This window comes from Strigops habroptila, chromosome 4, assembly GCF_004027225.2.
Source record: "Strigops habroptila isolate Jane chromosome 4, bStrHab1.2.pri, whole genome shotgun sequence".
Taxonomy (NCBI): Eukaryota; Metazoa; Chordata; class Aves; order Psittaciformes; family Psittacidae; genus Strigops; species Strigops habroptila.
In genome coordinates, this window is record NC_046358.1 from 80,193,305 (window position 1) to 80,221,232 (window position 27,928).

Here is a 27,928-nt window from a genome sequence, read left to right on the forward strand (position 1 = left end):
ATCCTTCTCCCTAGTTCAGTTTGTTAAACAGCTCTTTGATTCACCTTGTCTTTACTGCAGTAACATCTGTGTTTGATGTTTAAATCATTTGTATTGCAAAGTTGCTGTACTGAGCAAGGGCTGAAAAGGAACACACAGGCAGCTTTCCAGGAGGACGTGTGTCTCCTTGTCTGGACTCACCGCTGATGCTGCAGCAGATGCCATTAGTCTGGCTGAGGATTGTATCTGCTGCTGGTTTCTTGAATTTTTTCAAAGGGATCCCTTTTCTTCCAAGGCAATTTGGCTCAATATTTATTCACCCTGGAGACAAGCTGTTGCGTGAGCTTTTGCTCTGGATGAGGCTGCAGAGAGCAGGAGAGGTGACCTGCAGAGCATCACCCACCTGTCCGCGTCCTGCAGGAGCAGTGTCAGGACATGCCAAGGAAGAAGAAGAAGAAGCAGTCGTTTGTTATAAAGCAATGACTACATTTCCGTCAAACCTCCAAGGAGAGGATGAAGAAAGGTTTTTTGGAGCAAGTCCTGACAGGGAGTTGTGTAATGTTAAATGCAGGATTATACTGGAAAGACATGAAAAGGAGGCTGTACATCAGCAAATGGTGTTGTCTGCTTCAGCTGAATGTACTTTGCCATAGAGCTTCCTCCTTCATCCGTTTAATTTTTTTTTCCCCGGAGCCTTTCAGCTTAAACTATTCCTTCCCATTAAACAAAAATTTGGGGTAAAAAAAGAACCCCAGCCCTTAGTGCTCCTTTTCTGTACCCAAAATTCACAGCACGAGTGCAGACCCCAAACCTTGCACCTACCTGCTGGGGCATCATGTCCTGCCCTGCTCCTGGGGCTGCTAACGCTGTACCTCATGCATGGCAAAGACCGAGCTGTGGGGGCTTGGACCCACCAAGTAAGGCACACTGAGCAGCACTTAACCCAGGAGCACGAGTGCTCTGAAGCAGCACCATTCCCATTGTAAGTAAGATGTCTAACAGGGGTGCGGGGCAGCAGCACCCAGGGATCAGTGCCCACCGAGCCTGGCTCCCAGCGTGACTCATGGCCTGGCGGCAGCTGATGCCAGTGCCCAGAGAACAGAAGCCCTCTCTGTGGCTTCAGCAGCATGAGAAGGAGGTTTCTGTGCCAGGCAAGGTTGCTCAATGGAGCAACACTCATGCTTTAACCCCCTCCTGACAACAGCACATCAACCTCCAGTATCCTTGATAACCAGGTCAGAGAACTACAGGGTTTGCTGTTTCCATCTGGACGTTCACATACCCAGCCCTCTGCTAAGTGCTCTTTGATTATAATCTCGCCAGAATAGGGCTGCTTTTCCAGTGCATCTGTCCAGCACCCAGAGAGTGTGCATGCAATCTGCACACAATGCTCTTAGACACCCTTGAAATGCAAAAAACACTCTTATGCTTCTTAAACAGCAATAAGATTTGCATCCTTTTTGGAGAGCCCCACTGCCACTTAGCTTGTCCTCCCACATCCCTCCCTACCATGCTCCCTGCTGCTCCAACCACTACGAGAGATGCATTGGCAGAGCTTGTGCAGTACCAAGCTCATGGCAGGCTGCAAAACTCAGCCAAGAAGCTGAATTCCCTGGTACAGTCTCCCCACATGCTGCAGGCTGTGGTGTCAGATCATTTTATACTCTGGGACATCGAGACAGGGCAGAGGTCCATGACAAAGAGATGCAGCATCCCTGTGCCCTAGGCTCCTCTTTCAGACATAAATCCAGCTGCCCTCTAAGGTCAGTTCTCACCTCCAGCTCCATCAGGGCGCAAACACAAACTGCAAGGGGCTATCAGTGCCAAGCAGAAGAATTGCTTGTGATTTCAGCTGGGGAGAGTGAAAATGCAGCCAGACTTTGGGACTAAGCAGCGAAGATCTTACGGACAAGGTCAGGATCAATTGCAGGGAGATTTGTAACACAATTTTGCTGAAATCCAGTAAGAGCCAAACCTGATGCTTTGGTTCAGTCAAATACTGGAAGCTACTGCTGGGAATTTACTGGAAACTGTGATTTAACAGAAGGCACCAGTGATGCAATCCTAGCTCACACACCGAGCACCAGCACACACTGCAGCGAAATAATGTCATGATTTCCTACCACAAAACATCTCCTCTTCCATCTCCAAATCTCTCCTGCACAAAAGTCTACATGAATTTTCAACAACATACTGAGCTATCCTGATTTTTGCTGCTTTTTAGCCCCACTACTGTTATTTTTTTATTTCCATCTCTAGGTCTGTGAGGGATCTGCTTACAGGGATGGGAGATGAGGGCTAAGACAGCAGTATCAAAAAGCACCTCACAGTGAGGGATACTCCATAGATCCCATGACAGCAACATCTTCCCAACACACACTGCAGCCCTGCATCAGTAAAACAAGCACTTCCCATCAGTGAAGGACAGCAGCAGAAAATACCAGAGTTCCTCTCAAAGCCCAGCTCTAATACTTGAGCCTTTGAAGCAACAGAAGAGGATTTAATCCATTTTACAACTAGCATCAGATAACAGTGACATTAAACAGCTGTTGAAGCAAAGCAGCGACTCCTCTTTTGAGGCTCATAAGTAGAAATAAATTAACTGATTTCTTTATATTCAAAATTCCTCTCTACTGACTAAGATCAAGGCCTGCTAAGGCTTTTGACAGCTCTGTTCACCCATGAGCCATGTGTGCATTGAAGTTAAATAGAGATTTACACTCACAGAAACTCCTGAAAAACTGAGACCTTTGGATCAAGATTACAGATGTAGCCAGTATTTTCAGAAGTTCAACTCAAAAAACGTCAGAAGAGCCAATTATAATTAGAATTCTTCTGAATTTCTACATATGGTGTAAATCAAGAGGCACTGGCATTACGGGAAATGTGCCAGCAAAAAAACAGAATGAGGGGAAAATAAACTCTTTACTTGTATGGTACTATTCACTTTACAGACCCATGATGCAGGCTGGGCTTTAAAGGTGACTTAAAATTTTTCAGCACTATGTGGCTCTAAAACTTTTATTCTGGCCTTCAGAGTCTAATGTAACTTAACATTTATGAAGTGACATTTCAAATCTCGGTGCTCTCACCAGAAATGCCTCCATGGACATCACTAGGTTTTGGGGGAAGGATTTAATACAAACCATTGCAACTGCTCTGCAGAGATTTCTCCACCACTTAAAAACACTGAACAGGTAGCAGAGATTATAAATCGATATTTCTTACAAAATGCCTATGGCCCAACTACAAACTGCTCCGAGCTGCTATTGCAAAGCCAGTCGCAGATGTGCTCTGGTACTGAGCACTCCTGGGAGCTGCCTCCAAGTTTGTGCTGCAGCCCCTCAAACAAAGGGCAGGCAGAGCGACAGTGGTTCCGCTCAGCTCCACGTGGACACCAAAAGCTATTTTTATCGCAAGGAGATGCTGTAAGCTCTTAAGGGACTGTGGGAAGAGAGAGAAGATGGAATGGGAAAAAATAAAAGTGCTGAAGTATTTCTATACCTTGTCAGGTCATGTAAGACAGGCAGCACATTGCCTCACACTGTGACCAGGTACACCTGCCTTTGCACTGGCAGCCACACCAGTATACGGGCACAGCATAGAAATTGATGGTAGATTATTTCAGATACACACCAAACCAGTCAGACACCCCTACCCTGAAAGGCAGCGGGATGTTCCTGTACACACCAGTGCACCCATGCCTCATAAGGCACTGCTGCTGAGTGGTGAATACTGGGCAGCTGACCTTGTTTTGCACCATCATGCTCTCCTACGGCACATACCAGTGTGTGGTCTGAGCCCGGCAAGCTGTTGATGCTAAGCCTAGAAATGGTTGCTTTTATCATGTGGTTTCTGTCATTGCTCTCGTGAACTCGGTTTCCTAAGGAACCAAAGCTTGTGTGAGCATCATCCGTCCTCCCCTCTGGCTTCTCAGCATCTTGGACAATTTCAGCCAGGTGTAGCTCCCTGCAGTTGCTAAACACTCTGCTCTTTCTTGCCTATGGGACAATTTACATGCTTAAAAAATCAGCCTCATCCCTGGTTTTGCAGAACTACCCTTGCAGTGGGGTGCTGCCTCCTATTCTCTAAGGGACTGGCATCTGCCTGCTCTTACCTCACACTCAACTGTACTGTCATCCTGCTCTGCATCTGTACAGTGCTTAGCACAGCATCACCTTGACCACCCGCAGATCTTCACCTGGAAAAAGTCAGAAGAGCTTCCCTGGAGTTGGTGGAAATATAAACAGGAACATCAGCCAAGCTTGTGGGCTGCATTTGGGGAAAAAACGATGAAATAATCTTCATGCATGAGAGAAGCTGAGATGGCAGCTGGCTACAGTCCTGACCACACACATTAACTGGCTCAAATCTTCCCCAGTGCTAAAAGCAGCTCTTGATTTAGCTGATAACACCTTTGCAAGAATAGAGGTTTGATTCGACTATTTTACTCCACATGGTTGTCTTGTCAGCAGTTAAAGGATGTTACAGGAAGCACCTACGGCACTTCTCCCCACTTACATGGAGATGATTTCACACAACAGCTTTGTATTGCCCATGTCAAGTTGCTCTCACAGTACCATTTCATCAAACATCACCAGGGCTTGCACAAGGAAGAGCATCTCACTACCCATGGTGTGATGCTCTGACCATGGAATGGGTCCAAAAGGAGAGAGCAGTCTCCCCCATTAAGACTTTCAGATAAAGTCTTAAACCAGCATAAACCAGCCCAAATGTTGATGAAGCAATTCAGATCCGTGCCAGCCAAGGCAGAAATAAAGCAAGGAAAAAAACCCAAACAAACCACCCTTGCTTCTCTTGCACCTCTCATGGAAGCCCGAATCCAGAAACAACATGCTGCCATGACCTTGATACTGCCACAGTGCCCCGAACTGAGACTTTGCAGATGGCTCTTTCTTTAAGCCTTTTCACCAGCATCAATTTCTCTTTCTCTTCAAACATCCTTCCCTGCAAGGGAGCTGCAGCCAAGCCTGAGAAGGCTGTATTGCAGGGCAGTGGTTTCTTGGCACCAGTAAGTATGTGTATGTGAAAGGATGCTGGAGAAAACGCCTCTCCTTTGAGCAGCATGCTCTCTTTCATTTTTTATCCCCAGTGGTTTGCAGCATAAAAATCTTGCTGACTGCACAGAAGATGCCCTGTTCTCTGCGCCTGCAGGCCCAGCAATGACTCCTCTCCCCTCCAGGGTGAGAGAAAGTGATCCCACACCAGATCCACAGCAGGCTCTGCTAGCCCCAAAGCACAGCATTTAACTGATGATTGCTCCACATACTCTTAACAGCTATAATGCCAAATATATCATGTGAAAGTCCTACTTTTCCTAAGGCAGAGAGCCATCATGGCCAACGACGGCAATGGAAGATGTGCTTCCAGTCTTTCCCAAGATGGAACCCTCCCAACATCATTACATTTTTGTAGGGCTGGGATGGGTTCTCACCTCCTCTGGTTCTGTCTGATGGACATGTTCCACCCTCAAGACCACATCCCATCAGACCAGGTTGTAGCACAGATGAACTGAACCATATCCATGCTCATCTCCCTTGGATGCAGCCCTCCTCCCCTTCAAAGCCCTCGCCTCTTCTCAGCTCCCCTTCCCAGACCCCCAGGCTGTGCTCTGCTAATAACTGGGAGGAGGGAGTGCTACTGGCTGGAGAAGAGGGGGTGTCTTCCTGAGGGGTTAAAGAATATAACAGAAATAAGTCAATCTCTCAGAAACTCTCAACATATCACAATTCAAAACCCCAAGCCATTTGACTGGGCACTTTTCATGTCAGCAATTTGACCTGAAACTTTTAATGTGCTTTTTTCCTTGCCCACAAATGAGAAGTGGGCAAATAAGTTTGTTAATTCTCTAATTGCATTTTGAAGTTGTGAATTCACTGAAGTTGGCCGTTTCCTGCAAAAATTTCTGACGAAAAAGGACAAAAAGTGTTCTGTGGGGAAATTCCTGATAACCTTCCTTTGCTCTTTGCTTCCCTTCATTCCCCCTGTGATCTCATCCTCTTAGTTTTTTGCAAACAACCACAGCCCAGAAGACACTGCCTGGCCCCAGCCACCCATCATCCCACTAACACAACCACACCTCCCCTCCCTGTGCCACGTCCACCATTGGGTTTTACTCCATGTGCTTGCAAAACAAAGGAAGAGGTTCACATATAGCTTCACACTCCCTTCTGCCTGAGCATCTTCTTAAAGACCATATACATTAAGGGCTTAGCAAATGACACCAGAAGCCCTCAAGATGATGCTTTATTTCTTTGCTCTGGTTGCCTGGCAGACATGCTATGGGCTGTCTGATGTGCAACAAAAATCTGTGCCCTTTTAGGTTGCTGTTAGCACTGGTTTGTTCTCCGGGTGCTGCTCAGCCCTGTAGTTCAGCAGGAGAGGGGACCTTTGCTTCTGAGTCTGTGAAAAAACACATGGCAGAACTGGCATCACTCTGACACTCATAGCTCCCTGTTAGTGAGCTGACACGGGGTAAGAGGTAGGAGAGGATGAGGTCTGTCAGTTAAAATAATTGGGTTTTAACTGCGAGACTGCTCACTGCTTTGTCTGATGAGGCCCAAAATAAACTGCATTACATCACTGCAGGTCACACTGAACTAATAAGGGCATCTTTCTCACACTGAGAAAGAATGTATTTATGTCCCATGCATTTTCTCTAGTGCTTTGCAGTCATAGCTCCTTCCAACTGTGCAAGTGCAGGGGAAAATTAATTCAAGACTGCTGCCCAAATTATGCAAGAGCCACATGGAATGGAAAGTGCATATTAACAGATTTTACTATTTTAGGGTATTCTTTCATGTCTCATAATTTATTTTGCCATCATATTTGCAGACAAATACAAAATAACATAGCAGCCAAGTAATCTTTGTGTGTTGACACAAGACAGTACAGGCAAATAGGCACCTTCAGACAAATGCTACCCTTTGTAGCTACGTGGTTAAACCTAGAGCTCACCCGAATAACAACAATAAGATCTAGTCCATAGTTACATACAGACAAGAACACAAACCAGAGGCTAAACCCCCCATCATCTTTGACTTTGCTAATATGACCCAATCTTGCCTGTATCTTCCAGCTTTCTCATTGCTCCAATGGAAGCTCTTAGGCCATCTAAGGTTGTACTAACACTGTATTATCTTACTCTGCAGCCCAACAGTTATAGAAATACCAATCTGATAATCAAAGACTCCAACTTCCACCCAGAAGGATAGGGTTTAAATCTTAAGCTCCAACCTCCCATGACTAAAGAATGAAACCAGTGATGCTTGTTGGCATTGATTATCCTGTGGAGACAGGCTGAGAGAGCTGGGGTTGTTCAGCCTGGAGAAAAGGCGGCTCCGGGGTGACCTTAGAGCAGCTTCCAGCACCTAAAAGGGCCAACAAGAAATCTGGAGAGGGACTTTTTGAAAGGGCAGGTAGGGACAGAACAAGGGGGAATGGCTTAAACTGACAGAGGTAAGATTTAGATTAGATATAAGGAAGAAATCCTTTACTGTGAGGGTGGTGAGACACTAGCACAGGTTGCCCAGAGAAGCTGTGGCTGCCCCATCCCTGGCAGTGTTGAGTGGGTTGGAACTGGATGAGCTTTAAGGTCCCTTCCAACCCAGACCATTCTATGATCTTACAATTCTTCTCCCATCCTGAATGCTTTTGGGTACCAAATGTCTCAACACGAAAGACATGCAACAGCATCTGCTGTGAGCAAGGGAAAACTGCTGTTCCCCAGTCCTACTGCAAGGGAATCGTACCGGCCTGCAGAGCTGGTAGCAGACTATTTTATCAGCTGTACCCTACTGTGAATCTTCTCCTGTTCCTAACTGCTCTTCCACCATCTGATAAATTTAACAGCAATAGGATTTACTGGCCTATTTATAGGAAACACAAGGCAGCGTTGGCAGCAAAGTTGCAGAAAGCTGCACTTTCTGATGCTGTTTGCACCCAGCTTACCCTGTGCCTCGTTGGAAAGCACATTGTGCTGGAAAGCACATACACCCTGGTGTAAGAGCATATAAATCAAAGCTGAACTATTTCAGCAATGCTTCCAAGGAAAGGGTGGCAACTGCTTTGCACAGCCCAGCATCTCTGCTGCTGGAGATACCAATGAGGCCTCTTCGATGGTACCAGCCACCTCCATCTTTGGATAGGTGCTTTCAGGTCCTAATGGTGAAGTTAAGACATTTTTCCTGATAAGCATTAAGAGATCAAACACCAAGTGGTAAAAGCTCTCCCACCTGATTTGCTAATGTTAAAGCAAAAACCTGGAAGTGTGCTATCCTGCCCACAACCACTCCAAGCTGGACTTCAGCTCATCCCAGGGCACTGACTCCTCCTGGCACGCCAGCAGTTAACAGGATGGGTCCATCAGAAGCCAAACCCAAGTTTAAGGAGCTAATGACTCCCTTTTGCTCTCTCCTGGCCACGTGCACATCCCGTTCTCTCATGCCTGAGATGCATTAGAGCAGCTGCACCTTTACCAGTTTATAGTATTATAGTATCAAACCTTTTGATTGCCTTGAGACCCAGATCCAGACTTTGACAGCAAGTACCACCATCTTCTGTTTCTAGAATTCAGCACCCGTGCCCCATTAAACTCTGTTAAAAGATGTAATTTAGCCAGTTCATTTATCAGAAGGGACAAAGCCAACCTGAAATATATTCATGTGAGGGTCTTAAAACTGGTATTCTGTGCTGTGGTGCAACACATGTATTGCTAGCGGAAGGGACACGGACCATGGTGTTATTCGGGACTGCTGGGATGTAAATAATGTTTCATAAAGTCTGGCTAGGGCAAACAAATTATTTAGCTCTTGTACTACAGCTGAATTAAGAGCTCAACTGTACAAAAGGGTGTATCCAAGAATCAATAGTGGATCACTGAAACATTTAATCACTGTTTATCTAATCTCCCTACACTATCTGAACTCAAACCGACTCCTCACACTAAAATCAATCGTTCTAATATACTCATTAACAATGCCTCTTTTGGAGGAATGAAACCATCAGAGTCTGAAAAACTAACTGGGAGCAGAGGAGCTGAAAGCTGTGAATAGAACATGGGCTTGTGCCCCAAGGCTTCCTGGGGGAGCAAGAAACTCTAAAAATTCCCTTACATGAATTTCCACTGCAACCACCTACTGAGGGTAAGTGGCTGTGACTAGATGTATAACAGCACATACCTGAGAGGGAACATCTGATGCAGGGACAGAACCAAGACCCATGGATTTACAGCCATGGCTCCTCTCTAGCGTGAGGCTCAAGAGCTGGCTTCGATGCTCATCGCTGCCCACAACGGGGATTTCTGCACGTGCAAAGTGTCTTTGTTTCCCACTTCAGGTTCTGCTACCTTGCATTGCTCTGTATCTCACAAGGCAGACATTTCCCATCAGTTTGAGGGCTATGCAAGACCTTTTGCAACAGCTGTTGCCTTTGCTTCCCACACTGCCTCTTATTTATACTCTTCACCAGCAGCTGAAGTTTGCCGCATCCTCCTACCAAACTTCCCTGTATGACTATCTCAGCTCTGACCTGCACATCTGACACTCCTGTCCCGAGACTCATTTCTCCTAAGTCTGTCAGTTTGGCTATGAAAGCTTCTGCTTGGCATCTACAGGCTCCAGACAGTCCTTCCCCAAAGGATTTTCTGAAGACATTGAATTTCTGACCAGGGTTTCGTCAGGCTGCCTGGAAAAGGCATTGCTCAAAACTACTCAAAGATAGCATTTTATTTTTTTATACGCAATTATGGAACAAATATAAAAATGCAAAATTGCCCGTGGGATTGGAAAATGGAATTAAATCTTCCAACAAACATGAGAAAACGGATACCAACATCTCTATTAGCAACAAAATGGCTCATGCTTGGAAACTCGTAATCTAACACACCTCCAGGGAAGTCAGAATGGCAAGAAAAAAATGGTCTAACACATCATTAGAAAAAAAGAGATACACACACATTGAGACACAAACTGGATGTGGTGCGGGCAGGAGGGTGCCCTTGTTTCTGTCCCACCTTGTAGAGTTCACAGGCAGTTTAGGAGGTCATTAGTGGAAAGCAATGGCCCAGATCCTCTGTGGTTCCCAACCACACTGAGCCTGGTATAATCAGGCACAGGAGGTCCACCCCATGCAGGGTGCATCCTCCAAGCCACTGGTATGGCCACTAAGCTGCACTGACCCCTGCAAGCAGTGAGAAGAGCAGAACTGGGACTTGCGATGTGGCTGAGCTTCAGCAAGCACCAATCACCAGCCTGCCTTGGAGGGCTCATGGACAGCGTGGTTCAGACCAGCTTCAGTGGCACTGGTTTACACCAGCTGGGCAAACTGGTGGTCCAGCAACATGTACGACACAATGATGAAACACCCCCTATTTCACCTGAGCAATTCAAGAACTACCTCAATGCACATAGAAACATCTCACCGAAGCACCTACTTCTCTTTAACCAGGTACACACTCTTCTTGGAGTCAAAAGGATTAATCATGCTTAAAATCATGCATTTGCCTGAAGTATTTAGTTGATTCCAAGCTTCTATATCCAGAAGTTGCACAGTAGAAATTAGAAACATTATTCCTGGGTGAGCATTATACACACATTGGCAGATACATTTCAAAATTACCTAAGAAATCAAACTATTGTTAACAGAACGTGTCCAACTCCAGCAGACCACTTTGAAAATCTAAAATAAAAATGTGCATAATGTACGATGTATGAATATGGATACCCCCACACACACTGTGTGCATGCCTTGTGTATACAAAATAGCAGAGCAGAAATACTCTAAACATAAATGAGGAATATAAGAGGTAAGATTTTAATTGTGTTTTTAATAAACAGCAAACTGCTGGAGCTATCTGCTTATTAGCAGGCACTGGGCTGCCCAGGGAAGTGGTGGAGTCACCAACCCTGGAGGGATTTAAAAGACGTGGTGCTTAGGAACATGGTTTAGTGCTGGACTTGGCAGTGCTAAGTTTACAGTCGGACTTGATAATCTTAAAGGTCTTTTCCAACCTATATGATTCCATGATTATTAGTCTTGAAAAGGAGCATGAAAATAATATTAACCTTTAATCTGTTACATGGTCTTTGCTAATGAAATTATCCCAGAGTCATTCAAGCATACAGCTGGTGTCAACTACTTAGTATGCAGAATAAATTAAATGCCACTTACATATAGTAAAGAAATACCCAGTTAATTTCATGCAGTTTCATGCCAGTTCTTATGCTGGTGCAGCCACACAATGACCATAGTCAAGCCCTATGATTCCTCTTCAAATCCTGCCCTTCTACAACAAAATCATCCAATCCACTGCTCTACTAACCACCCCTTTGCAAGGCCACTGTCATTCTACCCGTTGTGCTGGGAGTGCTAAAACAAGTTCTGTCACACATGCTGCATCTTTGCAATTGCAAAACACTGACCATTTGCTGTACCACAAGGAGACCAGGTCCCACTGACAACACCTGGAAGTATTGTGGAAAGATGGTAACAGAGATTTGGGAATTGTAGAGGACCTGGCACACTTTTCCAGCATTAACCAAACCATGATAATAACCCTACTGCATCTTTCCAAAGCAAAAGTCACCTTGATGAGACAAACACCCCTATTTCCATTTCAATCCAGCTGCATGCCTCCCGCTACCAGAACTGAACTCACTGATAGTTTATCTGACTTGCTGTTGGTTAACAGCCCATGGAAGTCAACAGAAAGACTGATTTATTTCCATCGGGAATTAAAATTCTCAATGTTCCCAATCAAGCAGGGAATGTCAGGACAGATTTTTCCCAAAAGAACACACTTTCTCCTCCTACTTAGTGACATACAAGCAATAATCAATATAAAGAACATATAAACAAAAACCAAAAAATGGAAGGTGCTGGACAGCAAAAAACTTATTTGCCAAAAGTGTCTTTCACTACCTGCAGAATAAGGCTCCTGCTTCTCACTGTGAATGAACTCTTTCCGTTCGTATTTGGCTCTGATCCATTGTTCCCGCAGCAGTCTGCAAAGAAAAAAATACAGAGAAAAGGAAACATGATCCAAAATATATCAAGAAAGAAACCAGAATCATTAATCCTTCAATTCAAATACAAAATAGTGTGATTTAAAAGTCTTCAAAACATTGCACCATACAGACTGTCACGGGTTTCTTTTGTTTCCAGTTAGACAACAATAAATCGTTTCCTTGTACATCCGATTTAATTGGAAACTTATTTAACAAAATTTACAGATTTAGCAGAATAGCCTGTTTCCACCCATCCAACCAGTCTCTGTACAACATTCCCCCAGCATACGAACTGTTTTAAACCTACTTTCCTCAGACTACGTTCTTCAGTAAATGAGATCAGTTAATGAAAAAAACAACAAACTGCATACAACATTAAAACCTTTGTCCTGAAGCTATCAATATGGAAGCAGAACTTGGTTATGCCTTGTGCACTGCATGTACATGATGGCCTTTTGGCAGTCAAAGCTGCAGAGATATTGCCTCCTTGTCATGCATGGACAGCTATTAAAAAGTATTGTGATGTGTCAGGTTAAAATTATACTTGTATAATGATGAGGGGAAGCCCATCCCAAGGATGGGTGACACTTGTGACACAGTTAACATGAAAGCTCACTGCAAGATAGGAACAACAGGAATTCAAGCGAGAGGTGACCTCTTCAAAATGAAATGGACATAGAACAGTCATATTCCAGGCTCTATTCAACCTCTCGGAAGGAACTGGGGTGTGAAAAGTGAAAAAGCCTCAAAAAGACCAGGAGAACATGGCTAAGGATGTGAAGGCTGAGCCCCACGGAGCACAGGACCCAAACACCAGAGGGTGGTAAGAACCCCCATGGCAGAGCTCTTCCAAACTCATAGCCTGCACTGCTAAGTCTAAGAAAGAAATCCATGAAACATGCCTATTACAAAGTCCTTTACTTTTCATGTCAAAAATTATATCAATGATTGATACACCAAGACCTTAACTTCCAAAAAGCTAAAAATACCCCCAAGATGCTAAATACTTTTTTGCTATTTTATTTTAGCATGGAACTAATACTTTTAGTGCTGGAACTAATAAAGAGGTTTAGATCTAGAAAATAAGAGAAATTGCTTTGAATAATTTTTAACTGCACTTAGTTCTTAATTGGCCTAGAACCTTAAATAGCCCAAGCAGGCAGAAATCACATGCAGAAATAAAGGCATGTGTCATCCCAGCTTCACAGCCAACGTTTTGAAGTGGCCTACACTGATGACAGTAAAAGATCCCCCAAGCATTGGGCGTATTCTGTAAAACCCATCACACTTCAACACATCTACTTCTCTGACTATGAAAACTGTTGATATGCCTAATTACATTTTTTTTCTGAATATGCTAATTTAATGCTATCTTTTCAGCAGATGCATTCCAAAAATGCTCAAAGAAGATATCCATACCAACATTGCTTATGAAAATTCATCTACAGGTACAGCAAACATTCATTAAATCTGCAAGACATTATTCAACAAGAACTGTGGCTGTAATCAGTTTCCTGGCAGTAAAGAAGGAAATAATTACATATATTTTGTCCTACCCATGATTTCATCTCCTTGGTTGGGGCATCAGCCTTCTCCCACAAGGCTCAGGGTGTACCATAGCTTCCCTGCACCCAAAACTCAACTGTGAGCTTCTGCTGTTACAGAAATAATACACCAACTCTGCCTTTCTCCCTTCTGTTCCTGTTTTCACGACTGATCTTTAGTTGTCACACACACATCTGCAAGTTTGACTGTGAACTCTGAAGACGAACACCCATCTCCCTTCTGCTGTCACCCTGTGCTATGCTCTGGTTTGGGTACCACCAATCTTCAGTTCATTGTAGGAGGTTCAGATGTGTTTTGTAGAAGTGTCCAGCATCCAGTAAGATGCTCCTTCTGGATCCGATATCCACAACACAGTAGCCTGCAAATACTGAAGACTGATGACCCAAAAGGTAGCATGTAATTGCCTGTTTCTATACTTCTGCAGCTCATCAACAAAGCTACCAAAATTTAATCATAAAATGAGCACAAATACTTAGATTTGTTGCCCTGCTTGCAAGTTTTCCAGCCTGGCTGCTGGAGACAGCTTGTTATCACTGCAGCCAAACTTGGACTTCAACAAGATGATTAGGGATTTAACTAGAAGGCAGAAAATTCACACCACCCTCAACTCCAGCTGACTTCAGTGGATTCAGCCGGAGCTGCAGCTGTTCTGAGCCTCTGAGAGCCAGCCTTCCAGTACGAATGTTTAAATACAGCATAAATTAAGGTTCATGTGCAGCAGTGGGAAAACACTCTTGCTGTATAACACAGATAGTACAACAGACACACTCTGCTGGTCTCACACCATAGGGAACACTGCTCTGCAGTGACTTATTTCCTGTGACACTGTCAACAGTGATGGTTTGGCAGCTCCACAGCTTTTGTGCAAGAGAGGGCAAATTGGGCAGCCCTAAGGCACCTTGCCCAAAGGGGTATCATGGGAAGCTGCAAAATGCTCTTGATAACCTCTCTCAGCAACAAGTGGCTCTGATGGCAACTCCCACAGCAGACAGGAGTCCAGCCATGCCACTTTCCCAGCTCATATGTTCTTCCCCTTTCCTTATCACCACAGACCAAAGTTCTTTGAGCAGTAATTTCCCCAAAACCAATGTAGACCAAGCAGTCCACAGTTAGGACAACTTGGTTGCAGGGCTAGTAGCTGCAGCTTCGGCTCCAGTGCTTATTTATAGAAAGCAGAACAACTCCAGCAAAAGAAACTGAAACAAAAACCCAATGAGGATGGTGAGAAGTCCAACATCTCCCTTCAATGCAACGGAGAAGTTGAACAGGGACTTGACTACGCTCACTCTCACAGACCGGAGGCAATCCTGCCATAAAAAGCTGCTTTTGAGTCTGGCACTAAACCTTAGTTTCACTGGCACAGCTTGGATGAATTATAAACAGGAGCAGGAATTCATCCTGGTATTCATGGGATCTGAGAGCAACTGGAGGACAGGGACCATCCAGAGGTCCCTCAAGCCATACAGGCCTCTCCACTGTTTTCAGTGGACTTCAGACCTGATCTCCATTTCATTTTAAGTCTGCCTTCAGGGGCCTTTTAAACATTGGTTGCTGTGTTTTAGTTGAAATGTATTTTTACTGAGGTGAATATATATGTAAATAATCTCAAGTGGGCATCACATGCCTAATACAGCACCCTCTATCCAATTTCCCCCTTTGATTTCAACGGAACTTCTGTGAACAAAAAGGACTGTAGCAACAGCCTCATGGTATTTCATTGCATTTCTGGTGGTGGGATAATATAGCAAACAGACCACCATTCCTTTTTGTTAGAAAAATCTAAGTGCATCATTCCTAAACTGCAGAGATACACAGCTTTTGGGATCAACTCCAAAAGCTTTAACAGCCCACCTAAAGTCTGGCAGGCTGCTGGTTACAGGGAATGTGTCATTTTTTGGCAATTAGAAAGGAAAGGTCTTTGGAATTATCAAGATAAAAACCTGGGAGCAAAAGAAAAAAAATAAAGAAAAAAAATCCAACCCCTAACAAAAAACCAAAACCAAAGCACAAACACCACCAAAACACAAAACCCTAAAGAAAAAACACATTTCTAAAAGAATATGGGAAAATATGTCCCCTGAATAGAATAGGACTGGGCTGCACTGGGGAGGCAGCAGGTCCAGAGGCTGACAAAGCACCTCCAACACTAATAGCTCCAAATCTTATTTTAGGTACTTGTTTGCTTGCCTGGCCACCCGCATGAAAACAAGTACTCTTTGTCAAAGGGCCGGCAAGGAAGGTTTCACAAGAAGCCAGAGGAGTGGTTTTATCTCGGTCCCACATACTCAAAGCCTTTCACTTACAGCAAACAGCACCATGGGAAAAGCTGTTGAAGCAGTGTAATATCAAACTGTGGCTGCATGGTTTCATTGTGAAACAGAGGAGTCCTGACCAGCCAAATTTATAGTCTCCAATTTATTGTTAGAAAGACCCTCAGCTGGGCTGGTTTTCCTAGGACACACTACGGTGCACACACCACATACGTTGCATGGCTGCTATGGCTTTTTGGAGACGTACGACAGACAAGAAGCCCCAGCCAGAGATGAAAGTGGCTCAAAAGACATCAAACACCATCTGCTACACCCTCTGACTGCATCTTTGTGAGCCACCCTCAAGTCCAACAAAGACAAAAGAAATGAATGCCATCCAGGAACGCCATTTCCAAAATACAAATTTATAGCTTCTGGAATTTGTCAGAGGTTTTTCCAGCAAAAAACCAATCTGCTTTCCGCAGGCAGCTCTGTGGACACAGCTATGCCAAGTTTCTGTCAAATAACTGTTTTAATGAAATTTTAAGTCCGAGTCCAAATTTTTGCTCAGCCTGCAAGGAGAGCCACTGCAGAGTCAACTAAAAGCCTGTCTAGCTTCACACTCTGCCTCTGCATCTTTTCCTATTTGGCAAGTCCTCACTGTGAGGACTTGCTTTTAAATGGCTTCGTGGAGGCATGAGGCAGCTGGGAGGCTTCCTCCAGGCGCTCTGTGCATCACCTCAGCTTGCAGAGCCCCGGCACTGATGTGCCATCCACCCCCCAAGACCAGTGGCCAACAGCAAGCTTCTGGAGGAGAGCAAAAGACAGGGGGGTTTGGCTATCATGGCATAAAAATCTTGCATTATGGATTTGAAGAAGTTGGAGCTGAATTTGAGTATGCAAAATCACAACACGCTCAATTAAAATGCTAACCAGTTCCTTTTCTGTTTGGTTGTTTTACATGCACGGTCCAGTTCACCACAATGCTGTTCTTCAGAATGGTTAAACACAGATTAAAAATATGTAGGAAACATCCTGTGTTGGTACTATTTAACCTTGTAACAATTTTCTTTGGAAATTAAAGGAATCAATATGAGTTAACAGGCTTATGAGCTAACAACTAAGAGAAAATGAACAACAAGCAGAGAAGACCCCACAGTGGTTGGGACTGCAGCAGCGAGCAGATCTCAGGCACTCTGCTAACTGCAGGGTGATGCTCAGGCAGAGACCTCCCAAGGCTGAGTGCCCAGTTTGAGCCACCACAGGAGGCTCCACCACTTGGGAACTGATGAGCAGCCACTCCGAGAGGCCGCCCTGCAGCACCTCGAGCTTCACACTCAAAACATCAGGCACTTCTGAAAGCCATGGATGTAAAATCTTGAAGACCCTTATTAATAAGTAGGAGCCTGAGCAAAACATTCATGTTTACCCCCCCGGACATTAAGCATTAATGAAGTTTATCTATAATGTACCAGTAAAAGGAGATGATGGAGGAAGAAGAGACCAGGTAAGAAGTTTGTATTCTTGACCATATTATGCCCCGCGCATGGGAGGGGTGGGAGCCAAACTGACCTTCAGGCACCAGACTGAGATGGTGGGCTTGGTAGCTCATCTACCAAATGAGCCAAATTTTAAATGAGAAAGTAAGGAAAAAAAAAAAAGCCAGTAATTTACCAAGCAATTTTCTCTCCACACATTTTAACCATACCTTAATACAAAGAGCCACTTCTGATAATAACTGTTCTTCAGATGACTATATAGATGACTCCTCAAGTAGTGAGCCACACTGGGATACATCATCTCTCTGACTGATATCTCATTCCAAATAAGACATCCACCCAGTACAACTCATACCATTTCATTCTGCCCCATTTTTCCTACTAAGGTACTCAGATGTACTGGCAGTCAGTATATGTAAGTGTTCTGCATAAGGAGCAGATGTAGCTCCCACTTATCCAAGCACAGAGAGAGGAGCTGAGCAATGCACTGTAGCTCTCAGGCAGCTCTGCAGGATGATGCTCTGTGCTCCCAAATCAAGCAAAAAGGCAACAGAAAATGATGTTAAGTACTGGGCAGGGATATGGATGTACTTCTAATACTGCAAAAGCTCAGTAAGAGCTTGTTTCCATCTTCTTCTGTCAGCTTTCAGCCAAGCATACAGCTGAACAGTCTTTTTCCTTTGCTTTTACTCAAAGGCAATGCTGCCCCTGTTGCTCACTGGTGACTCAAAACTCAACCATGTGCCTGCCGTGTACCTATCTCAGAAAAGGCTGTTTCACAGCTCTCAGCCTGCTGCTGTAGTGTACAAAGCTGGGCTGTGACCACTCGTGACCATCCAAAGAGAGTTTTTGTGGTTTAAGTTCCTCACCCAAGGCTCTTTGGGTCAAGCCTGTGGTACTGTAGGAACATCCCAGATTCTGGGATTCATTTCAGCTTCAGGGACTCCCCAGTGGTACAGAAGTTGGCTGCTCTGCTCACTGCTACTGATGCATTGGCCAAGTTGCTGGCAGGCAGAAGATGAGAGGACAGAAGGGGATTTTTCTTTTTGGTTGGGTGGTTTATTTGATTGTGCACAGCTGGTAAATTTTCCCTGAGCAATTTCTGAGCACCCCTCCAACTTTAACCTTCGCCAAGCGCCTGACAGAGCCAGGAAGCCACAATGGGGTTTCTGGAGGATGCAGAAGCCAGATGCAGCAGGCAACCACCATGTACTCCCCAAGGAGTCAAACACAACATCATAGGCAAGAAGAAAAAAGGACAAGCTGGCACCGCAGCACTTCTCTTTTGCTGTGAACTTTGGAATTCTTCAAGCAACCACAGTAGAGGGATTCCAGAAGTAGCATTATAAAATTAAGAAGCTTTAAATGAACAAACAGACTGTCCTTATTCCAGCTCGTATGTTAGCATCCTGCCACACCAAGTCTGAGGGCAGCTGCCACAAAGCCTGCCCAGCCACTGCAGACAGCCAGCATGGGTTTTGTAATTAGAAGCATCAAAACCTCTTGATGCTGCAGAATGCGGGTCGGCACACAACGGCATGGTGCCAGCACGGGATGGAGGTGTCATCCATCGCGATGCTACCCAGGGTTGCAAGCTTGGAACATCTCATGCTATTGCAGTGACTGGACTACAGCGAGGCACGGAGAAAGCTAAATATATACCACTTTAAAAAGCAGCACTCCCCTGCTCTTGTTTAGCATGCATCTGTTGAAAGGCACAGAGAGGCTCTAACTACAGAAAGAAAAATACAACCTAGCACACCATCCTTGAAACATTTCCAACATGCAAATACCCACAGCTGCTTATACTGCAGCAGTGTCAGGAGGAGATCTGTTACTGCAAGAGGTCACATCTATCCCTGCTGCTATAGCAGAGACCCAGCAGTGTGGGCTGGAGAACACCTACATGAGCAGAGCTCCAGGCTCAGTTCAGAAATCAGGGCATCTGGGTTGTAAATTTGCCCTGTGCAAAGTAGAATCCTAGAATAATAGAATCATAGAATGGTTTGGGTTGGAAAGAACGTTAAGATCATTTAGTTCCAACCCCCCCTGCCATGGGCAGGGACACCTCCCACGAGACCATAGGCACAAGTTGGGAGCACAAAAGGTCCAGAAACTGGTCTTCCAGCCACTTGGAGGAAGACTAGCCTTGCCTCATCCTCCCAATCAATCATTCAATCAACCACTCAATAAATTACAAAAAAGAAGCAACAACAACAAAAACCCTTAACCCTCCTGCTCCTGTTTCTCACAAGTTACAAGCCAAGCAACGTGCCTCTCCTTTGGGCATCAGGAAAAGCTGTGGACAGAGCGGCTGCCCCAGCACAGTCCCTCTGTGCTCACAGACAGCTCTGACAGGGCTGTGGCTGGAGCCCAGCCACCACTTGGCAAAGCTCCCCAGAGTGCAACTGCACCACAGGATAGAGGGAGAAAATATCCTAGCAGCAAAGCCTGAGCTGCAGTATCAAAGGAAGCCAAACCAACCAAGCACAGAACCAGCCACAGACATTTCTGCCAGCCTGAGAACAGAAGGAATGAAACGCTTGTGGTCTCTAAGCTGCCTGAGCCGTAGGGCGAGCTTTCAGTGCCTTTCAGCCTGACCAATGCAAGAAGAATTGGGTGTGATTTGCACTCAGATCTCAGGATGCCCCAAGCTGCAGAGCAACCTGCCCCACTTCCAGCTGGACTCCACCAGCACAAGGTATGGGCCACAGAAAAGAACTGAATATAACTGAGACTTCAGAGCAAACAAAATTTAGATCTCCTAGAATTGTGTTTCTCCTATCAAGGACAACTAGGTGAACAATCCTGCTTCTCCATCCTTAACATCACAACTACATGCAAGTCTCAAAACAGCACAGCCAACTGTTGGGATTTTGGAGTTCAGAGATATAAACGTGGTGTTGGATCCTCTCAGGACGACAGTTCACCAGAGCTGCCTGTTCAACACAGATGGCATCCGCCTCCCAGCTGCTGGCAGAGCCACAACTTCTCCTCCCGTCTGGGTAGCATGGAGAGCTTGGGCTGCCCATCTTCCTGGTATCAAAGAGACACTAAGGAGAAGGCAAAGGAAGTTAAGCATGACAAATGTTCTAGCAAAAGACTTTTTGTTTCAGCCTAAATCTGTGGAGAAGCAAGAGAGAAATCATCAGCGATTTTCCTTTTGTTAATCCATCTTAGGAAGTGTAATCTACTTCCACAGTGAGATGCAAGAAGCAGTTGATGCACACAGATAAGGATGCTAGAGCCATCTGCAAGGGGCACCACAGACCCCATGGGGATGTTGAGACACGCATCATAAAACTCAGGCCACCAAATCCTGTATTAACAGGATACATCTGTCCTTCGGCTGCCAGCTCTGCTGGTCAGAGGAGAAAGAGACAGGATTTTGTGCATGGAGATGGATTGGTCAACGTTGTGCCCAGAGTGTGAAGTAGGAAGCCTGGCCTGTGTTAGGTGGAAGAACAGCAATCCTGTTTGAGTGTGGACAGACAAGAGCAGGCAAGTTTTGTTCTTGACTGTCACAAAGGAAGTCCCCTCCAACTCCTCCAGCATTTGAGGCATTACTGTTCCATATTAACTCCTTACTAAATCACAGCCCTGACCTTTTAGATTCTCATCCACACAAGCACTTCTGAGTCCCCAGAAAACCCCACATAGAATCACAGAACATCTTCCCCACCTTCCCTAAACCAAGACCGGGGTGATGCCTGAAGACCAGTTCAAGGTGGCAGTAGAACCTGAAAGGTCCCAAACACCCAAGATGGTCAAACATATGCAAGCTTTTCCCTTTCCCTACCTTGGGAGAGACAGGGTTAAAAACAAATGAAAAAGTCTTTGCTGAAGCTGTCTTTCTGAAATTAAAAAAAAAAAACAACAACCCAAATCAATGGCTCTACCACGTTCAGCTGCATTTGCACCATCTCCTCCCCTAGACCTGCAGGATCACTCTGTCTGGAGCACCTTCCTGGTGGCTTCTCCTTGGGATCTCTCCCACAACAGCAGAGGTGTTCCAGCAATAGGAAAGGTAAGAGGCTGGGGATTTTATCCTGGAGAAAAATAATCCTAGCAAGATAATCAGAACATGCTCAAGAGTGTGCTCCTCCACAACAGACAGTGGCTTTGCCAATCCCCAAATCATTTCTGTACTTGTAGGAACTGTGGAAGCCGCTGCCAGAAGCCATTTTAGATCAAAACCAAGATTTGGGAGCATTGCATAAATGGATGTGCTTTTTTATTGTCAGCGAGGCAGTGGCACTCACTCCTGGGCCTTCCCAGATTTAGCATTCGAGCATTATCAAACAGGGGGTAATAGATGCACCACCAACATACTTCACAGGCACAAGAGGTGTCCTCTTTTGCCTTTACTATAAAAGGCTTTTTGTCTGACGTAGGAAGACAATAACCCTTCTTAATAGCTATTACAAGAAGATTAAAAATATAAAGTCACTTTGAGTATGAGCATAGGTATTCATGAACACTTTGTCCCACCTTTGGTACGATTTCAGGTTTGGGGAACACCACAGAGCCTTCCTACCCAAACGCTGACATCTCACAGAGGGAGCCCTATGAACCTTCCCCATACTTCTGATCTGGGCACCTCTTACGATACTTGAATACATCATCTGGCTGCTCAGAACCTCACACCATTTTCACACCACCACTGTGCCACCAAATCTCACCCCCTCTTCAACAAGTGACACCCAGTTAAAGCATCAATACTGGGAGGGATCTGAGCGACCAGCACTCACCAGTTTGCTAATACTGAAATTATACCCTCTAGACCCTCTGTAAAGAATGGTTCTACAAAGATAGAAAACCCCTTTGGTACTCCTCAGGTTTGGACCTTAAAAACCAATTTCAGTTCATCTTCTTGCTCCCTGGCTGGTATAGCACGTTCTGGCCACCCAACCCTCTCAGTCTACAAAATCTACCCCAGCTTATTAAAGGTTTACTCTATGCTGTATGGCAGACAATACCTTTTCACTTGCTTTCATGGAGGACATTATTTGACATTTAGGCAAAAAAAGAAAAACCACCACCTTGTCACTAAACCCCAGCATTTTTGCACTACAAGTAACCCAGCATCTCATATAGCTGATAAACAAGTTCTGTTTTGATGCAGAAGGGCTACTTGAAAAGGCAGAGGAAATCAATGGGTAGAAACTGGCATTTTTGTAGCCTTAGAAACTTGGAAGAGTCTGGGGAACAGACAAACTATTGACTTCCCTGCATCATCTCAACTGTACTTATTAAATAAGATCCCACATGTAGTATAAACTCTACCATATGCGTGCACAAGAAAAAATGATTTTCAGGGCCTGTTATAAATGAAACCTCCTCTGTGGCTTAAAAAAACATATCACGCTAAAACTAAAATATTACAGAGGCTGCAGCTGCACAAACAAATAAATGTTGTTTACCAGCAGAGTATTTACTTACTGACAGTCAAGAAATGTTGGTTTATAATAAAACGGTGGCATTTTAGATTCATATTTTGCTTTTGCTACATTGTTCCCATTCGCGGCCATAAACTGTAAAAAGAGAAAAAGCATAAAGAATTAAAAAACGTTAACAGTATTTTCTTTTGTCTTCTTTTGCTTCTACGCAGTAATAAAATTGTTGGGATGGGGCCTCTGTTCTCTTACTGGGAGGTTTCCCCAGGACTGTACACAGAAGAGATGCTGTAAGGACTGTGCCTGCAAATCAGGGCTCAGAAATTAATGTTATTATTGCCAGGGCTCCCCCAGCTTAATATGATGCTGAGGACAGGTCCATGTCCCAGTCACACATGCACGATCCCCACTGGTCCCCACAGGAGCAGAAGGCAGCACACGGTGGCATTTCCCACTCACAGGCATGGGAATGAGATTACTCCCAGGGAATCCAGCACAGAAATGATGTTATCAGAGCACAAAACCTGACACTAACTTCAAGTCCCCGTGTGTTACGGTTCTAGAGAGGTAACAGTCTCTGACAATACACCCTTTGTTGTGGATCACATCACTTGTTCCAAAAGGATAGTTTTATTTTTGCAAAGCCATGCCAGCAAGCTCAGAAAGGAGTCTGAAGCATTTAATAAATAAATAAATGAAGATTCTATCTGCCCTGACAGCCCGTCTTTCCTTCTGATCTCGTATATGAAAGTCTAGTTGAGAACTCTGCAAACAAACCCACATATTCCCCTATTCATAAATTTTATTTAATGAAAGTCACTTTGTAAGTGTAAAAAAAACCCCATTCTTTTCCAGGCAGCCATGCTAAATACGTCTTGTCTTGTATCAAATGCCAAGCATACAAGCATAAGAAACAGCTAAGCAATTTTTTTCCCCCTCTCCTAAGCATTTTTTCCCCATTATTTTCATGGTTTTAAGCTTCTCAAGTTTACATATTCAATCTATTCTAAAAAGAAAATCAGGGAAGGGAAAACCCATGCAACACAAAGGCCTATTTTTCTCATAAAACACATGACTCCATGAGCTGTGGCTTTCAGAAAAACCTCAAATCTACAACATACAAGAACAAGATAAAGATCAAGGACTGGTAGTGTTCTTCATGCCTTTAAAGACACCAATAGCCAAAGTAGATGGGTTTTCTGGGTAGGCTTGTCTTTAGCAACATCATCCAAATCTAGGCACGTGTGTGGCATAAGGAGAATTTATACTGTGAGTGTTCAGTTCTTCAAGATGTGAGTTTAGGTGTCTTTAACACTATATAGAACAAAGCCAGAAACTGGTGAGCTGGGCAGGGGTGGTAGACTCAAGGTCTAGTCTACTGCCTGGTCTAAGCTACAGGTAATGTAAGAAACAGAAGACAATTCATTTAAAATTAGCAACTTCTACACACCCTATTTCATTGACATTTTTATAGGGGTGGGAGAAACCCTCACAACTTCTTCATGAAATGGCTGTTCCATTTTTCAATCAGCACCATGGATCTCATTCCCACATTCAGGAATTATCTAAACATGTTTTCTAAAATCACTTTTGTTGTGGCATCTTCAGAAAGGATTCTGTTTTACAGCTCTGCTGGTAAAATGCAGCAACCCAAGCTCACTGGTACTTCACACCTCAGATGCACGTACCTCCACTTGAGCATCATCCCAGTCATCCAGGCGGACTGACTTCACTTTGCTGACTTGGGGAATATTGCGATGGATTCCTGAACAATTCAAGCAGATGAAGATCCCTAGGCTGTGGGATGCCCAGTCCGGGTCTGAAAGCAAGAAGGAAAGAGAGAATTGCGCTTGACTGGTCTATGCAATTCAGTGCTGGAAGAAGGAGAGATGGGGCAGGATAGGTCATGGCAGGAGAATTCAGGAGTCACCAGGTCGACAGGTCATGGCAGGGGAATTCAGGAGTCACCAGGTCCAAGTTCCTTGATTATAAAGGCATCAAATAAATAAACAAGCAAAATAGATATATGTGCCAATTATATTGATAGTAATAGAAGTTAAACTAACCACAGATGTGCAATCTCAAGTGCAGCTGTTATTCACAAAAATCCAATACACAGACAACTGCATGTTGTCCATCTTTCATCAGCAAATCCCACCCAAGTGCTGCATGGAACAGAAACTGCACAATTAAAACAAACAGGTCAGGGATGCAGCTATGCTGCTCTCTTGCCTTGCTATTTTTTGTTTTATTTTGTTTTATTTTCATTTCTTTTTCATTTTCTTTATTTTGACAGTGGGAGTGCTCCACAGAGAGACTTGCCTCCCATAGCTACAGCTGCCCAGCAGCACAGCTCTCCATGCCAGGAGGTTTCCAGCCCTTGCCTTAATGGAAAAATGCCGCCAGTGGCAGCTCTGTACTTTCTCTGAGCAGAACCACGCGCTGTTTACAGCCCTGAGCTGACGTCTCACACAAAGCACTTTAAACACAAGTCCCTCGCCTCCAAATTCCTCCTCGGGAGAGGCACTGCCTGAAGCGCAGGGCAATGGAGAGGAACTGGAGGAGGGCAGGGGCCAGGGCAGGACACATCCACCAGTGTCCCCAGCGCTGCCTTGCTAATAAAGCCAATACAAGGATCTTTGTTTGAACTCTGACTAGCAAATGTCAGCGCCTGCTATTCCAGCTGCGCCCCAGCAGAAAGAGCTTCCTTGCAAGTCACAAAGTCAGCCCCTAAATCCTTCCCCTCGCTCCATCCTCCCCCAAACCCACTCCATCGCATGGGGCTGTCAAGGGGTAAGGGCAGGTCCTCCCTTCTCACAAACCCTCGTCATTTGTTTATTCCGCTGTAGTAACTACACTAAACACTCCTCACCGTACAGCTATTATTTATAAAAGCAAGGGAACGTGCTTTCTCCTCCTTCTACATATTTAATGGTCTGGCTATGTCAGTGCAGCAGGAGCAGGCTGGTGTGGGGCAATGCAGCTCCTTTGCACGGGATATTGAGGTCTGCTACCAGCCCCTGCCCATGCGGATGGCCACCAACCTCCCTCTGCACACATTAGGGAAGACAAATTTGGTTCCCCAGAGGTGACTATGTTCAGATATAAATGAGAAGCCTCGTTGGATGCAGTTGGGTGCCCACCCAGGAGCGGGAGTAAATTCCCAAGCTGTTACACGTCCCATCCACTGCAGCTCAACTGGCACAGGGCTGAGACCAGCAGCCACAAATAAAGGTGTTTGTTTCCTGCTTCACATGGTCTCCCATCCTCATGCAGGACTCTGATGACTATAGCTCAGGCCTGGCAAATATAGAACCAATAGAGTCAATCTAAGTGCATTGCAGCAGCAACCAAGTGCTGCTCACATCCAGCCACGCCAGTGAGGACATGGGGTGCTGTGCCCCACTAGCACTGACCCCGTCATCCTGCTCCTCCCACAAGGACCAGATCACTTGGCTTCACAGAACACCTGAGGTCAGGCACCCCACTTATTTCAATTGCAGAGACTGCTGCCAGTTACTGAACTATACTGGCCACAAGAATCAAGAGTTTTACACACTCACGCATGTTTCTGTGCTTTAACTCCTCATGTTGTCCTGCCCCGTCTCCAGACACCTGGCTGTAATCAAAGTCTGGGACCTGGCAAACTTCCTATTACAAAACCAATCCAAGGTGCAGCACTGCTGTTCCATGGTAGCCCAAGACCATGGGACCAAACGCTGAGAGTCATGCAAGATGAAAGCATCTGGGACTCTTGTTGAAAAGCCCATCTCTGACTTCCATGCAGAGGATCAGGCATGAGAAAGGGCAAGAGGGTCTGGAGGACAGGGCAGCCACAGAGCAGCAATAGTGGTGAGGAAGAGGAAGCAGCAGCAGTGGAGTTTAGAGCTAGGAGCTAATGTGGCCATCAACTCCCTGTGCTCAGCACAGCCACTCCACAATAACTGCGTCAAGCCTTCCCAGTGCAATGAGTTCTGATCAAAGCAGTGCCTGACTCAGGAAAATGGGTATCAAAGTATGCATTTGCCTCCACAGGTTTTATTAGGAGGCCCAACACTTGTTTTGTGTTGACAAATTTATCTTAGGCACACAGGTGGATTTCTTCATGTTGTCTGCAACTTCCTAGACTTGAACAAGCAACCCTTCCACTACCTGCACTGCTCTGCGCGACAGGACCAGGAAACATCACACCTTCCTCCAGCCAAAGATGAAGACACATTTGGGTGAACATCCTGGAAGAAGATCCTCAGGCTCCGATGGAGAAGACTGCAGCTCCAGTGGACACCAAGCCAACTCATACCCAAGCCATCTCTTCTTGACGTGGGTAAGCAATACCTCAAGCAACAGGTTTCAATCACAACTGGGGCTTTAAAGCATTCTCCTCACACCAACAGTATTTTCTTTAGACCAGACTCTTAAACATGCTTCCCCCCGCTTCACACCATGTCAAGCCATGTCTAATTAAGGAAGCAAAAGCTGGACTATATCACAGAATCACATATTCATGGTCACACATGCATGGTTTTTCATCAGAAGATGATAGTATTTCAGAGGAGCAGAGACAACAGGGTCCGTGGTGACCCAACCCTTGGAAGGGATGCTGTCAGCTTGTTCAATAAACCTACACCTGCTAGCTGTCTCCTCCTGGTGTCCTTCCTTTCAGTGTTTCCTCTCTTGCCTAGACCCAACCTCCATGTCCATCCAACACCAACAGCATCCCACACAGCAAACTTGGAGGAGCACCATGACAAAGCTGCACATTTCACTTTACTCACCAGACCCGATACCAGCAGTTCGCATTGCTGCCATATATTAATAGCAACTTCCTCTTCACTGCTCTTCTGGTTTTAAAAATATGTATATTTTAAATCCAAAATCATGCCGCAAGGGCGGATGGAAGAGTTGTAGATGCTCGACTGGTTGTGTGCTGCTTTCCCGTGACATTAACAGCCAAAACTACACAAATTTGGCAATTGTTTTTATTGCCAAAGAGAACACCAGGCAGGAAGAGAGTTCAGAGGCCTCAGGCACTGAGTTAGCCCCATCCAGAAAATTGCCACATAGCAAAATCCTCTACAACCAACAGATCTACCCGGGGAAGTGTCTCTGAAACATCAGGGTGAAGACATGTAGCAGAGAAAGCAAGCCAGCCCAAGCCTTTCCTGGAGTTTAGCTGAAAGCCAAAAGGAATTTCTAAGGTTCAACTGAACAAG

At 45.0% G+C, this 27,928-nt stretch overlaps 1 protein-coding gene across 2 annotated transcripts in view; it reads right to left on the bottom strand.

Annotated features, from left to right (window-relative positions):
* The window catches only part of ADAP1 (ArfGAP with dual PH domains 1), a 58,884-nt gene that overhangs the window by 23,521 nt on the left and 7,435 nt on the right, over positions 1–27,928 (bottom strand). Inside the window, exons 2-4 of one of the 2 annotated variants that reach the window (XM_030482566.1) lie at positions 24,404–24,534; positions 22,762–22,853; positions 11,920–12,002 (exon numbers count right to left, since the gene is read on the bottom strand). In XM_030482566.1, the coding sequence (XP_030338426.1) occupies positions 11,920–12,002; positions 22,762–22,853; positions 24,404–24,534 (306 nt within the window). The remainder of the gene's footprint in view (positions 1–11,919; positions 12,003–22,761; positions 22,854–24,403; positions 24,535–27,928) is intronic. The other variant, XM_030482567.1, reaches the window with a different exon arrangement.